We start from the raw sequence: 14,746 nt of genomic DNA, 5'->3' as shown, positions 1-14,746 counted from the left end.
AAAAAAAAAAAAAAGCTCATTTCACTCTCTAATATATTCACAAGTTCAGGGGGTTGTAATGTGGATATCTTTGGGGACTGTTATTGTGCCCATAGAAACACAGAAGCTGCCCCCAAATTACTTGCAGATAAAATTATTAAATCCTGTGGATCCCAATCCAGACACCTCCATTCATTCATTCATTCATTCCATAAATAGCTACGGAGCACCCCTTACATGCTCTGGGCATAGAGCTACCTTCATTGATGCACATTCTACCTGGGGAAGAGGAGACGATAAGCAAACTCATGTGAAAACAGACCTTTCCTTTAAAAAGGTGGAGCCTAATTTTTCTCCTCTTAAGTATGGGCTGGACCTAGTCATTCACTTCTAAAGCAACTATATGCAAATCAAGGGAAAGCTGTATTTTATCTGGAACTTTACCAAATGTCATTCACCATTGCAAAACCAGAGCACCACCATTTATGTCAACCACAGTTGAGCGTCCAAAACAGCACCCTGATCAGCCTCATTGGCACGACAGCTTGAAGAGGAGGTCACAAAAATTACTGCTCCTTTCTAGGGTTGTTCTCTCTTTCTTTCTCTTGGATCAGTCTCTGAGGAAAGCAAGGTGCCATGCCACACTCAAGCAGCCCCATGGTGAGGTGAATACCTGAGGCCTGTAGCCAACAGCCATGTGAGTGAACCACCTTGGAAGCAACTTCTCCAGCCCCAGTCAAGCCTTCGGATGACTGCAGCCCCAATTGGCAACTTGACTACAGTCTCATGGGAGCCCCTGAGCCAGAACTACCCAAGCCGCTCTCAAATTCCACAGAAACTATGAGATAATAAATGTTTGATTTCAAGCCACGCTGCATTCATGTAATTTGTTATGCAGCAATAGATAACTAATATACAGGTAAATAAACACCTCCGTTTCAAATTAAGTTTAGTGTAATAAAGAAAATAAATCAAGATGATGTAGAATCCAGTGGTGAAGGTGGGCATGATATGACAAGGAGGTTGGTGAAAACCTTGACCTTGAGCTGAGAGTGGATTGATGGAAAGGTGTCTGCCAGATGTGCTTTCCATCCCCAAAAGACACTACACTGCCTTTATTATAACCACAAGCCCTCTGTTAACTATTCGGAAATGAAATTTGTAGATAACAGAATCTTTCTACATGCATGATTTTTAAACAGGCAAGAAAAAACAAGGACGAAACAAAAGGAAAGCAACATACAATCTGCAAACTTTATTTCAATATATACGTGCTCAGGCACAATTTACACTAAGAGATATAATAAAGCAGTCAGATACTAGAACCTAAAAGTAGAATCTCCTGGTTCATGACAACTGAAGATTGATCAGGGGTGCTGTTGTGGTAATGCAAATACCGGGGCTAGTATAAATGGTAGTAATGTGGTTTTGAAACAGAACAGCATTTGGTAAAGTTCCAGGCAGAATGCAGTTTTCTCTGGGATTACTATAATAGTTATATTCCTGGGAAATTCAATATATATTAAGACTACGAAAAATGCTTGTGTTTATATGTTAAGCAGATGTACATCCTAGGTTCAGATGACTATTAATAGGCTTTTCACCTCCAAGAATGTCTACTCCAGCCGTGTAGGACTATGTGGGATTGTCCAGCTCTCTGTAGGATGTTATTGTGACAATAAAACTTCAAAATGTCCCTAGGGTTGGTACTGGCCTCAGTGAGAAGCACTAGTTGGGAGAAACAGAGGTGCATAAGCTAAGCCCTTGATGGGAACAAAAAGGAATCCAGAGTGGCTGGAGGGTCCCAAGGAGAAAGAAGGGAAGAGAGAAGGGAGGGAAGAAAAATCAGCCACAGTGAGATACTTAGAGTCAATTCCAAGGGCAACTGGGAGTCATTGTAGGTTTATAGCAGGGAAGTTACTTGGCCTGACTTTGTTGTGGGAAGGGGGCTCAAAACACCTGTTACTCCTTGGATTATACTGCATTTTTTGAGTTTCACGCATCCATTCATTCACTTATTCATTCAACACATAAGGATTGAGAGGTGTCTCAGGGATGCATTGGTGTGTAACAAGCAACCCCCACATGTAATGGTGTAACATAACAATAATGTGTTGCTTTCCGTGCTTCTGTGGGTTGGCTGGGCAGTTCTGCTGGTTTCACAAGAGGTTAGTCAAGCTGCTGTATTCAGCTGGTGAGTTAGCTGGGGGCTGGGCTCAGCTGGGAGTTCTGGGATGGCTGGGCCTCTCTCTCCATGTGCTCTTCCTTCAGGATTCTCCTGAGCACCTGAGGCCTCTTGATGCACAGGACAGGCTCACTTCCACCACATTCTGTTAGTCAAGGCAAATCAAGGGGGTGGAGAAACAAATGTCCCTTCCCCTGGAGAGGAGCTGCAAAGTTGCATTACAGGAATGGAATATATGGCCATGAAACATTCTACCTGGCTCTGGACCAGACCCGGGGGAGAATGCCGTCCCTTTGTAACCTACACCAACACCCTAGTCTGACGACACAGAAGTCAACAAGTGTCAAAGGCCAGGAAGCAATGTGGAAAACATCAAATAGGGAGAGAAGGGGTTCCTGTACATGAGGCTGTCAGGGATGGTTTGAGACCTCCTGAGATGGTTTGGGCGTTTGAGCATGCCTGCATGAGAAGTTTCTGTGGTTTCCAAGAAAGACGCCGCCGTTGCATGAGCACAACTGCCCCACGGCTGCCTTGCGGGATGCAGGTGGTATGACAGGAGGGGCTCTGGGGGCCATCACCAGCGGCGCTGTGATATCTATCACTGGCAGTAGGATAGAACGCAAGGGGTCCCGGGGGCCAGATTTTGTCCTCTTACACTCGCTTGTAGGCTTTGTGACACTGGTAATCTCTGTTTCTTCCTCTGCCAGACGCCCCCAAACACCCCTGCCCCCGTGCACAGCACCGTGAGCCACAGATTGATGAACACGGACAGACAGACACACTCCAAAGGGAGGTGCACAGAGATGGCCCTAGACACACAGTTCACCGAACTGGACGGCCAGGCGTGTGCTGCACTGCAGTGTTGGGAAGGGTGGGTAGACGGTGTGCATCTCGCCAACAGGCACGGAGAAATCCTGTGTTTGGTGAATCCCCATCTCGTCGCTCTCGCTTCCCTCGTCTCTGCTATTCTCCTAAACCTTCCTCCTCCTGCCTCCTCTCTCCCTCACCCCAGCACCTCAGTCGACTCCCCACCCGTGTTCCTTTACACCTTTCTCCTTTGTCCCTCCCGGGCCTCCACCCACTCCCACTCGCCTCCCCCACCTTTTTTCCATGCGTCCTCCACCCTCGCCCCTCCCCTCCTCTCCCACCGGGCCCCGCCCCCAGCCGCAGGCCCCGCCCCGCCGGGGTCACGGGGTCGACGGACGCTCGGCGGCCGTAGCGGCCCCGCCAGTCACGTGGTCACGTGACGCGCTCCAACATGGCGGCGCCGTGGGGCCGCGGCGTCGCTTCCTGACGGGGCGGCGCGGACGGACGCGGCCGGTGCTGGCCGGGACGCCGGGCCCGCAGCGTCTCTCGCCCGCTTGCTCGCACCGCCCGCCCGCGGGGCTGCCAGCCCCCGCCGGGCCGGGGCCATGCAGGAGAGCCAGACCAAGAGCATGTTCGTGTCCCGGGCCCTGGAGAAGATCCTAGCCGACAAGGAGGTGAAGCGGCCCCAGCACTCCCAGCTGCGCAGGGCCTGCCAGGTGGCGCTCGGTGGGTGAGCCGCCCCGGCCCGGCCCCGCGCCGGCCTCCCCACGCCGGCCGTTACCCCGCCCGGCCTCCTGGTCTCCACCTCCCCCGACCTCGAATCCCCCCCTCCCCCGACCCCTTCATTATACCCCGGGGAAACTGATGTCCAGGCAGCTCGGGACTGGCCCAAGGTCACCTAGCAAGTTAGTGACAGCCAGCGCCAGCTGTCCAGCCTCCCAGCCCAGGGAGGACTCTTGCCACGACACCTTGCCGTCCTGTTTCCTGGTTCCTCCCCTCACTGCCCTCAGGAGCAGTAGTCCTTGCCCCAAGTTTTTCCTTTACCTGCTTAGGGTTCCCCCGTGTGAGCAGAGCAAGTGCTCAGCTCATATGGCTTAGGGAAACCCCTGAGGTTTGCTTTGTGAGTCCCGGATTGGAGAATGTTTCCTTTCATTTGGGGATCTCCCGTAACTCCGTCATACCCCACACCTCTTAGGTGGGTGCCAGAGATCTGCTGAAATAGAGGTTCTTTGAGGGCTAAAAAACGACTCGTCTGTTTCATTCACTGCAGCCCTTCCTGACGCATAGTAGGTGCTGATTGAATGGACCCACGGATTATGGCAAGAGGAAGAGGACTCTAACTCATACCTAGCTAAAACCTTGGTAGTTGATTACAGCATCAACATCCTGTCTTTTAATCATTGAAATATTTATCAAATGCCCACTGTCCACTAGGCGCTGTGATGGGCACTACAAGACAGGCAAGATATTTGCCCTTCTGGGGCTTTTACTTTAAACGGGGAAACTAAAACTATGGAAACACCTTTAAATACTGGTAAATACTTTTGTGAGAGTAAAAGGGCAAGATATGATAAAAAAAGGTCTGCGGACTGCTTTTGATAGGGTGTCAAGAAAGTAATCCTTTCTGAGGAGGTGGCATTTGAGCTGAGTACTGAAAGGCAAGAAGTGTCCACCATGGGAAATTTCAGGAGAAGAGTTCTGGATGTCGAGGATCGATACATTTGACCAGAGCCTGGCTTCAAGCCAGTTCTCTGCCCCAATGCCTTTGGCTTGACGTCTGTAAAAAGACCTGTTTTTCCTAACAAATTGAGTAAATGGAAAGTTTGATTTTCTATTGTAGAGTTTGTACTTGCCATCACTTTTCTTGCTATGTTTGCTGTAAGGTACAGAACTGAGATTCTTCTCTTGGGGCCTAGGAACGAGCTTGTGAACTTTGCACTTCTCGGGGAGAAGGTCCGTGATTTTTTCCATTCTCTGAAGGGTCTGAGACTCTCTCAAGGGTCAGGAACTATTGGTTGAGAGGTTGTAGTTGCTTAGATAATCCGGAAACAGATGTTAGTCCTGTGAAATCCAGGATCAGTGGAGGAATTTACCGAGGTTTAGGTTTGTAAAGCTTTTCTATTCAGAAAACCAAGGCTAATTGTTGGATATTGTTTTATCAGTAATGCAGGATAAGCACCACAAAGCAGTTTGTTAGGCAAAAGCCCAATACTTAGAACTCCATTATGAAATCTGCCTGGAGTCTATCCTCTCAATATTACTTTAAGAGTATTGTTGCAGAGGGGCCCCTGGGTGGCTTAGTCGGTTAAGCGTCCAACTTTCGCTAGGTCATGATCTCGTGGTTCGTGGGTTCGAGCCCCGCGTCGGGCTCTGTGCTGACTGCCAGCTCAGAGCCTGGAGCCTGTTTCAGTCTGTGACTCCCTCTCTCTCTGACCCTACCTTGCTCATGCTGTCTCTCTCTCTCTCTCTGTCTCTCCTAGAAATAAATAAAACATTTAAAAAAAAAAAAAAAAGAAAAAAAGAGTATTGTTGCAGAAATTTAAAAGTAGCTATTTGGCAGAAAATTTTTCATTCCTCTTTCAGAAGACAACATTTTCACCAAATTGTTTAGCACAATTTTGCAACCTACTTATAAAATTGTATTATGGGTCATAAAAGGTCATAACATTGAGAGCTTTTGAGCTGTTTTTGGATCATATCTTTATTCAGAAGTTGTGGAATGCACGTTCAATGTTTTAGTAGGAAATTGTAAGAAGTAACTTATCTAAGAAGTAATCTAACCATAGGTTAAATGGATAGCAACAAATAAACATGGCGGCTCATCACTGTTGTCAAGTTGGTAATAGGAACTATTATAGGGAACCTATGCACAGTGTTGAGTCAAACTGGCCATTTTTTAAAGAGTAATTGTGTCATTGCTGTTAAATAGAAATGACTGCTTTTATTTATAAACAGTAGAAAACCTATAGCAAAGTACATGGTAATTGATAGTTCACTCTGCATCTCCAGGCAGTCTTGTGCCCAGAGACAAGCCTGTGTGTGAGCTTGTGCATAAGAAGTTTTGTAATGTGGCTAGCGTTTTTAGAGATTACCGTGTATAGATTATCATTAATTTTGATAAGAGGAACCATAAATGACTGCCCAAAGTTGACGTGCTTAGATGATGGAGAGCACTTACAGGAAGCAGCCGTGATAGGCTTCCGTCTGTTGTAGTGTGTTGGGGGAGGGGATCAGGGCTGCAGGGACTGCAGAGTAGGGAGGTTAGGAGTGTGTTTTCTGGACTCAAGACTGCCTGGGTTCGAGTCGCTTGCCTTCTGCTTCTTATCTTTGTGATCTTAGACAGGTATTATACCTTCCTCATTGGGTTACTGTAAAGATGAAGTTAGTTGATATGTGCAAAGAACTTGGCACATAGTAGGTGCTCTGTAAAGGCTTACTCTTGTTTTTTATTATTAGTTTAAGCTGTGACAGACCACAGATGCTCAGGGCTCTAGCCTCATGGTCTTAACCTCCATTGGTTCCTCCTTCAGGAATGACTTATTGCTCTATTTGGTTTGTTGATGCAATAAATAAGAATGTAATTACACAACCAGGAGGCTGTGTTTATCGGAGTATTAACTTGCTAAAGCTCCGTGAAGACAGGGGTTGTCCCTTGTAAAAGCGGCAATGATCAGGATGGAACAGGATTGGATTAATCTCAGTGATTTATCTGCACGAAATGGCAAATGCATAAGTAGGTAGAGACTGCCCAATTAGAGGATTGTGCCCTTCCGGCCTTTCTCTGGAGTATCAAAATAGCCTGTAAGAGTATTCATCACCCCAAGGACATTGTTGCTCTTTACCTTGTTAACAAAGCTCTGGTGTGGGGCGCCTGGGTGGCTCCGTCGGTTGGGCATCCGACTTTGGCTCAGGGCATGATCTCATGGTTCATGGGTGTGAGCCCCACATCGGGCTCTGTGCTGACAGCTAGCTCAGAGCCTGGAGGCTGCTTCAGATTCTGTGTCTCCCTCTCTCTCTGACTCTCCCCTGCTCACGCTGTCTCTCTCTCTCACTTTCAGAAATAAATAAAACATTAAAAAAAATTTTTTTTTAAACCCAAAGCACTGGTGTGTCTTCAAAATCTTGAACGCTTCACCTTCTTGTTGGGGCACACACATACAGTCTTAAACCTCCCTTTCATATCTGTCATGAGGGCCATTTTCTGCCATGATCTCTCTTTAAAATATATTACTGAGTTAAAAATTATAAATCCTAGAGTTTGGAGACTTGACAAGATAATCTGGGTGTTTTTAAATGGAGTATGGAAAAATTTGTCTGGAAATATGGAAAACGTTAACTGAGTTCTGACAGTAGTCTTTTCATCTCTATATGATAAGAGATGCGTTATCTTATTTCGTAACTTAGTCCACGTCGAGTGCCAAGTACGGGCCGAGTGCTCTGTCATTACTCGGTGTCATTCTTCGTCATTATCAAGAAAATATAAAAAGAATAGCAAACATATCTGTATGGTTTTCGTATGAAATAGAGCGATTTCTTTTTTTTTTTTTTAAATAGGCTCTTTTTTAGAGCAGTTTTCGGTTTTTAGCGAAATGGCACAGAAGGTACAGAGAATTCTCATCTGCTCCCTGCCCCCACACGGGCACTGCCTCTCCCGTTAGCGGCTCGCCTCGCCATAGAGGAGCATTTATTACTATGAGGAAGCTACACTGACGCATCAGTATCACACAACTGAGTGACTCTTTAAAATCACATGTTATGTAATAACTATTGATATCTACCATGTACTGAGCAGTTCTGGGTTCCAGGCACCCTGCCATGGGCTTTGCTGCAGTTTGGTTCTTACTGTTCTTATCCTCACTGAGGCCCAGGCAAGTCGGCCAACATCCTTCACCCAGGAAGCAGTGGAGCCTAGGTGGAACACTGCAGGCTGGCCCCGGAGCCCGGGATCCGAACCATTACTGTCCTGCTGTGCTGCTTCTCCATAGGAAAGTTATTGTATGTAAAGTACTCAATGGAGTCTTTAAATGGTAATTGCACTGCCGTAAAGTTTTGAAGTTTCATTAAGTGAAAGCATTCCGTAAGTCGAGAGATAGAGAGATCAGAGATAGAGAGCTCGAGAGATCGTTGAATTTGGGGATATATTTGAAAGCCTGTAGTCACAAAGATGACAGCTTTTTGCTGCATGTATATGTATATATATCTCTCCGGTTTACTTTAGTTTAGGAACTAATGGGAAGAAAGAAATGAGGGTAAAGAGCTGATGGCCCATAAGCTTCAGCTGAGTTATTAAGCTTTCTGATTTATGATCTCTCTCTTTGTCAGCTGTAAACTGCCTTTGATTAGTTCCGGGGGTGTCACATGTAATCGGTATCCACCTTTGGGTACAGCAGGCAAAGGGAAACCAAGGTCCGGAGAGCATCTTGCCCACATCTGCACAGCCAGGTGGGAAGCAGATATAACACGTGCCCTGTCCTCACATACAAATCATAAAATCTAGTTTTGGATTTGCCACTCTGCTCCATACATGGGGTCGAGAGGCCTGTGGGCCTTCGGTGATCTTAGCCTGCGCGGTTTTGGTGGCGCAGTGAAGGAGAAAAGCAGAATGGAACGGTTGAAGCATGAGTGGGAGGTGAGGAAATAGTGAGCACAGACAACTGTTTTCCAGAGTTTGGCTGTGGTGTGAAGGGGAGGCAGGAGATGTGCATCCTGGGAGGGTTTTTCTTATTATTTTAAAGTAGAAAAAACTTGAATGGGTTTAAGAGTCCTTGGGAAGAAGCCAGTTCAGGGAGTGTGCTCACAGATCTTAGTTCTATGTTAACGTGCAAAAAACAATTCAGCATTTACACGTCCATATGATAAACAGTGAATCGCTTTGTCCTCCATATGATGTTGTTGTTATTCTGATTTTGATGTGTTCAAAATAACTGTTCTCGCCACTAGGAAGAACCTAAGTGCAAAATTTGAAAAATATAAAAACCATCCCTAAGTTGTCATAGCAAATAAAGTAAGGCTTTCTGTTGAAATACAAAAGAAAGCCTTTAATTTTGGCAAATTCTGGTGTTTTGATGAGACGTTTTGTTTACACGTGGTGCAGATTAATGTTTTGAGAAATACCAGGATCTGGGACCCTGACAGGTTACTTTTTGTTGAAAAGCTTTATGATGATTCTTGAGGAAGGGGTCATCTGCCTAGAAGCAGCATCTAAAAGTTGGACTTTGATTATTGAAAACTGTTTGTTTACTGGATTGGCAGAAAGTTCACTGAGGGCTTTCACTTTGCTTCTTGATTAGTTCCGTGATGCTGGGCTGGTGATTTAGCTTCTTTGAGCCTCAGTTTCCTGAAATGCTAAAGGTAGTAATACCTTTGTCCCAGGATTATTGTGAAGGTTAAGTGAACCAGTGTAGTAAAGTCAGTAACACGCCTGTCACCTAACAGATGACCTGCTAAAATTTAGAGGCACCAGTGTTAACCATATTTAAAGGAGAAGAAACTGAATGCCTGGTCTTCTCTGCCTCCCGTATTAGTTGGTTTATGGATGTTTTTCTAGTCTCTTGACATTTCGATGCTGGTGAAGCAGGCAGTTGGATGAATTTAGAGCTCTGTCCTGGACTTGGAAATCTCAGGGGAGACTCTGTAAGCAGTGCTGGGGGAAACAGTAAGACTATTCTTTATGGAAAAGAGCAGACTTGTGAAAACGTGTACTTAATCAGCAAGTACATGGAGTTTCCTATATAAATAGCTCAGAACTGTATTTAGTCCTCACCAATTTCACCAGGCTTAGGGGGCCTGCCAGGAAAATACTTGACTTTCTTTCCAACAAGGTTATCTTAGAAAACCTTGACTCATTCCTGGAGTCTTCCTAACGGAGCTTCTTTCGGTCTACTGTCCTGGTTGTAAATAAGTCTTTTTACTTTTATTTTATTAAAGGTATTTTGTTAAGTTTTTATAGATTTGTGGGGAGAACAGTCTTCTTGTGCTGTTAAATTCTTAAATTTTTCCTCAGTCCCAGGGAGCGGTTGGTTAGTGCATATTTGTTCTTTATATGGTCCGTTTGTTGACTAAACAAGGGTGATATTCACTGAGAAGATATTTATTTGGGTGTCACATTTGGTGTCATGATGCAAGGGAAACAAACAAGGACCCTGTTCTCATGGAGTTTGCAGTGGATGGGGAAGAAGTGCATTATTCCAAGGATCACATCCTCTGGATCAACGTAAAAAAAAAAAAAAGCTAACCTAAAAAGTCCTATGAAGGAGAGAAACCTGGTTCTGCAGGGGAGCGAACAAAAGGGTGAGGGAAAATTTCCTTGAGGAAGTCTTGAGATTTGAATTATAAATAAGAATTAAGTAGGTGGGCAGGGCTCCTGGCTGGCTTATTCAGTAGAGTGACTCTTCATCTTGGGATTGTGAGTTCAAGCCCCATGTTGGGTGTGAAGATTACTTAAAAATAAAAGCTTTAAAAAAAAAGAAACAGGTTGGGGTGACAGGCATTTTGGCAGGGTGTGGAAGTAGTGTATACAAAGGCCCTGTGGCAGGGAGGAGTACAACTGTTAAGGAAATGAAAAAGTTTCTACAGTTATCTCAAAATAGGAAAAAACTGTGATTTTTTTTTTAATAAAAAAAAAAAAAACCTGAAAGAGGCCACTGTGTGGTTGGAGCATGGTAAATGAAAGGGGAGAGTGTCTGAGAAAATGGTGGGAGGGGGTGGCCAGGCCCCGCCATGCAGGACCCCAAGGTCTTCATGGTGAAGAGTTTGATTTTCAGAACAAAAGCAGTGAGACAACACTGAAGAGTAGTAAACAGGGGAGAAGGGGGCATGATGACCAGGTTTGTGTTTTGGAAGGATCTCGTGGGCTGTTGTGTTGAGAACATTTTAGTGGAGGACCAGAGTGATTGCTCAGGGACAGTGAGGAGGCGGTTCCTGTCACCCGGCTGAGAGATGTTGGTGCCTGGCCTCCGAGTGGTGAGGACAGAAGCCCAGCAACGCGAGCGCATGAAGATGAAGCTGACAAAACCTGTCGATGGATTGGATGAGAACTTTGGATAAGGAAGCGGGTTGGGAAGGCTGGCTGTTAAGTTTCTGACTCACCCGACTGGCTGGATGGCAGTGCCGTTCCCTAAGGCAGGAGTGTGGGAGCAGGAGGTTGATCTGAGCAGGAACTTGATGTTCCTGCCTTTGAGCATCCAGTTGGACAGGTGGAGTAGGCAGCGGGTGGACGTACGAGCCTGATGTTCGTGAGACAGGCCTGGGCTGGAGGTTGTGGTTTGGGAGTCAGGAGAGCCTAGGTGGGAACTGAAAGTGTTGGTGAGGATGAGGTGGCCTAGGGAGAGAGTGTACAGAGGAAGAGCCAGAGGAGCCCCACCTGGACCTCAGGATTAGCCCTGCCTGGCTGGGCAGACGAGGCAGCCTGCAGAGGCCATAGAGGGGAGTCGGGGCAAAAAGCAGAGGGCAGATGAGAACACATGCCTATGAAGACAGAAGCAGAGAACATTTCAAGGAGGGTGAGGTGGGTAAGGTCAAGCGCTGCAGGGAGGTCAGGTTGGATGTAGAGCCGCAAAATGTCCATCAGACTGAGAAACATGCGGGTCATTGGTGACCTTGGCTTGACTTTCTTTGGTGGTACAGTCGGTGAAGGTGAAAGCCAGACTGGAGTAGGCCAGGGTGTGTGTGGAAAGGAGGTGAGGAAAGAAGCAGTGAGCATGGACATCTCTTTCCCCAAATTTGGCTCTGGTGTGAAGGGGAGGAGGGAGGTGTGAGGAAGGTTTCTTTTGTTTTATCTTTTCTTTATTTAGTGGTTTAAACTTGGGAAGGAGCCAATTGAGTGAGAGGTTAATAATGCAGGAGAGAGAAAGGACAGTTTATTCATTCAACAAATATTGAGTGCCTCCTCTCTGCCTAGGAATTCCTAGGCGCTGGGAATTCAGCAGTGACCAGAACAGACAAAAGTCTCTGTTATCATAGTTTATGCTCTCCTGGGGAAGATAGATAACAAATGAACTGATAAATAATATGTCAAGGGCAGTAAGTACTGCAGAGAGATTAGAAAAATAAACCAGGGTAAAGTGGAAAAGTGAAGCAGGTGGGGTAGAGGTGGCGGTTTTGGGTGGTGAGGGGAGGTGACATTGGAACGGGGAGCTGAAGGAAGTGAGGGAGTGAGCCTGCGGATATCTGGGGGAGGGAGGGCCTTCCAGACAGCAGGAATAGCAGTTGCAAAGTCCCTCAGACAGGAACATGCCACCAGCAGGCCGGGGGGCAGGGTGGTAGAAGGTGAGATCAGACGGATGGCAGGGGGCCAGAGCTGACGGAGGCTTGGAGGCCAAGGTCAAGATTTTGGATTTTACTCAGCGTGAGATGCGAAGCCTGTGGAAAGTTCTGAGCAAAGGAGCAGATGTAATCTGATTTACATCATAAGGGTTATGGATAATCTGTTCCAAGCAAATGTAATCTTATTTACATTTTAAGGGAATCCCTCTGGCTGCTGTGTGGAGAAGGATGTGAGGTGGGAGGAAGGGTAGGAGCTGGAGCAGTATGGACGGCAGTGGCTGTGACCCAGCACCGTGCGAAGTGATCAGATTCTAGACAGAACGGAGAGCGTGAGGTTCCCGAGAGGCAGGTAGGGATAGGCCACTGTAGAGCAGGAGGGATGGGCCGGTCTTCTTGCAGGAGAGTGGGATTCTGGGTGCAGACCAGGTAGGTTCTCTGACGGGAAGCTGAGGAAGTCTTCCTGTGGCGGCTTCTGACCTCTGCACGAAATAGGCGACCACTCCACGGTGATGAGTAAAGAGGAAGACTAGGACTGGTGCTTAGTTAGGAGGGGAGGGGGGGGTGTTTGAGAAGAGCGGAGAAAGGAGCCGTAGTTTGGGGAGGTTAGAGGAGATGGGCTCACCGGGCATTAGTTCGGGTTCCATTTCTGGTTGATAATTACGGCTCTCCGGCCCTTCCAGCTTGCCCCATTGTCAAAGGTCTGGTTGTTAGGCAGAGACAGGTCAGAAGGAGACGGTAGTATAATCTAAGCTTGGGATTTTGCCAAGAAGTTAAAGACTAAAGGTCAGAGAGAGTCACGGTTATTGATCACCTACCATTCTGATAACAGGGACCCATCCTGGGGACTGAAAAAAGGGGAAAGCTAAGGTGTTGGCCTTGTCAAGATCTGACAGGCCAAAGAAAGGCCCTGCTAGGAGCAGTTGAGTAGGTCAGCAGGAAGGAAAGGAGATGGAGGGCATGGGTCAGGAAGGAGCTGGAAGTGCCACCGTTCTACATAAGGACAAGATTCAGAGTGTGACCGGTCTCCCCAGACTGGCTTGGAGTAGGAGAGGAGGTCCTTGGAGGAGAAGTTGCAGGAATTGAGGGTAGCCTTGGTTTGCGTAGGAAGCAGGGATGTGTGGCAGGTCAGACATGTGGGGAGAGTTGAAGTTTTGCAGGGTTATTGGGGGGGAGCGTCTCTGGGTGTGTTGACCTGTGATGGTATTATTGAGGTTGATGAGGGTCGTTTTTGGACTCAGCTTGGGAGTGGAGTAGAGGCTCAGTGCTAGAGTCACTGATGAATGGAGGGAGGGGTCTGACCCTAGGGGTTGGTAGATGGCAGCCTTGCCAGAAGGGATTTCCTGGCAAGATAGTGGGGCTCTTCAGTGGAAGCTGTCCCACCCCACTCAGGTGTGGCTCCTCTCCAGCCTGCTCATTTATGGCTGCTGATTGCCCAGTTGGCCGTTGGGAAGGCAGTGCCTGTTAAAATGTGGAGCAATAAACCGGAGCAGGTGTGCCCTACCATATGCTCCTCTTCCTTCACCCAGCCGCCGCCTCTGTCCCTTCACTGAGGCTTCTGCAGTATTGGCTCTGGAGCAGACAGCCTGCGTGTGACGCAGTAGCACTTGGTGGCTGTGATGGTGGGCAGGTGACTTCGGCTGTGTGCCCAGATTCCTCACCTGTGTAACAGTTATGGGATAGGAGTGCTCTTGGCTTCCTGGGTATTGGTACTGGCCCCTCATTTTCTTCTTTGCCTTGTCTCTGCTGGGCCCCACTGACAGTACTAGAGGTTTTGCTCTGTTTCTGACTCTTCTTACAAGAAAAAAAGCAAGAGAACTGTCAGTCTGTTGACCACCTGCTGTAGCCCAGACCCTGCCTTAGCTACTAATCTGACAATACCTCTCTCATGGGATTTTCAAGAGACGTACCTGCACCAGTGGCCTGGGCGCAGTCTGTGCTGGGGGCTGCTTTTCATCATCCTCGTTTTTTAGAGTTGGCAGTCAGGAGCCAGTAAGGCTTACTAACCCCACAGGCATTGTTCAGCCTATAGATGGCCATGCCGGGACTTTAACCTAGTTCTTCCTGAATCTCAAACCTATTTCCTGTCTTCCACCACACCAAGCTGTGTCAAGCTATCTGTGAGGCCCCCTTCCACATACCTTTTCCTCGTTTCTTTTTCTGCCTCTTTTTAATGGGAAAAATACACTATATTATCCAAATATACCCAGAAGCCAGCCGTTAGGTCCGGCCATATGAAATACTACTATTTGGCCATTTCCAGCCTATAGAAATGAGACTTTCATATGGTTCTGATACTTCACCTTCCCCCACGGACTCCATGCTGGTCCATGCCCCCATTACTGCTTGCCTGGGTTGCTGACAGTAGCCTCTTGATTGGATTCCCTGCTTCTGCCCTGGCCATCCTCTTCTTTATACTCAAAACAGCTGCCAGGTTGATCTGTCAAAACATAGGTAGGTCAGCTCAGGCTGCCCCCCCCCCCCCCCCCCCCCCCCCCCCCCCCCCCCGCCCCC

The 14,746-nt window shown here is 47.3% G+C and overlaps 1 protein-coding gene across 3 annotated transcripts in view; it reads left to right on the top strand.

Moving 5' to 3' along the window:
• The first annotated feature begins 3,434 nt into the window (after positions 1–3,434).
• ARFGEF2 (ADP ribosylation factor guanine nucleotide exchange factor 2) overlaps positions 3,435–14,746 on the top strand; it is a 95,719-nt gene continuing 84,407 nt past the window's right edge. For 2 of the 3 annotated variants that reach the window (XM_039229978.1, XM_039229977.1), the window contains exon 1: positions 3,439–3,697. In XM_039229978.1, coding sequence (XP_039085909.1) covers positions 3,577–3,697 — 121 coding nt within the window. In that variant the 5' untranslated portion in view covers positions 3,439–3,576. Of the gene's footprint in view, positions 3,698–14,746 lie in introns of all 3 variants that reach the window. The other variant, XM_039229979.1, reaches the window with a different exon arrangement.

The sequence above is a fragment of the Hyaena hyaena genome, unplaced genomic scaffold (genome assembly GCF_003009895.1).
Source record: "Hyaena hyaena isolate Hyena2069 unplaced genomic scaffold, ASM300989v1 scaffold_42, whole genome shotgun sequence".
NCBI lineage: Eukaryota > Metazoa > Chordata > Mammalia > Carnivora > Hyaenidae > Hyaena > Hyaena hyaena.
Note: the sequence above shows the minus strand (reverse complement) of the source record. Positions and strands in the feature narration are given on the sequence as shown.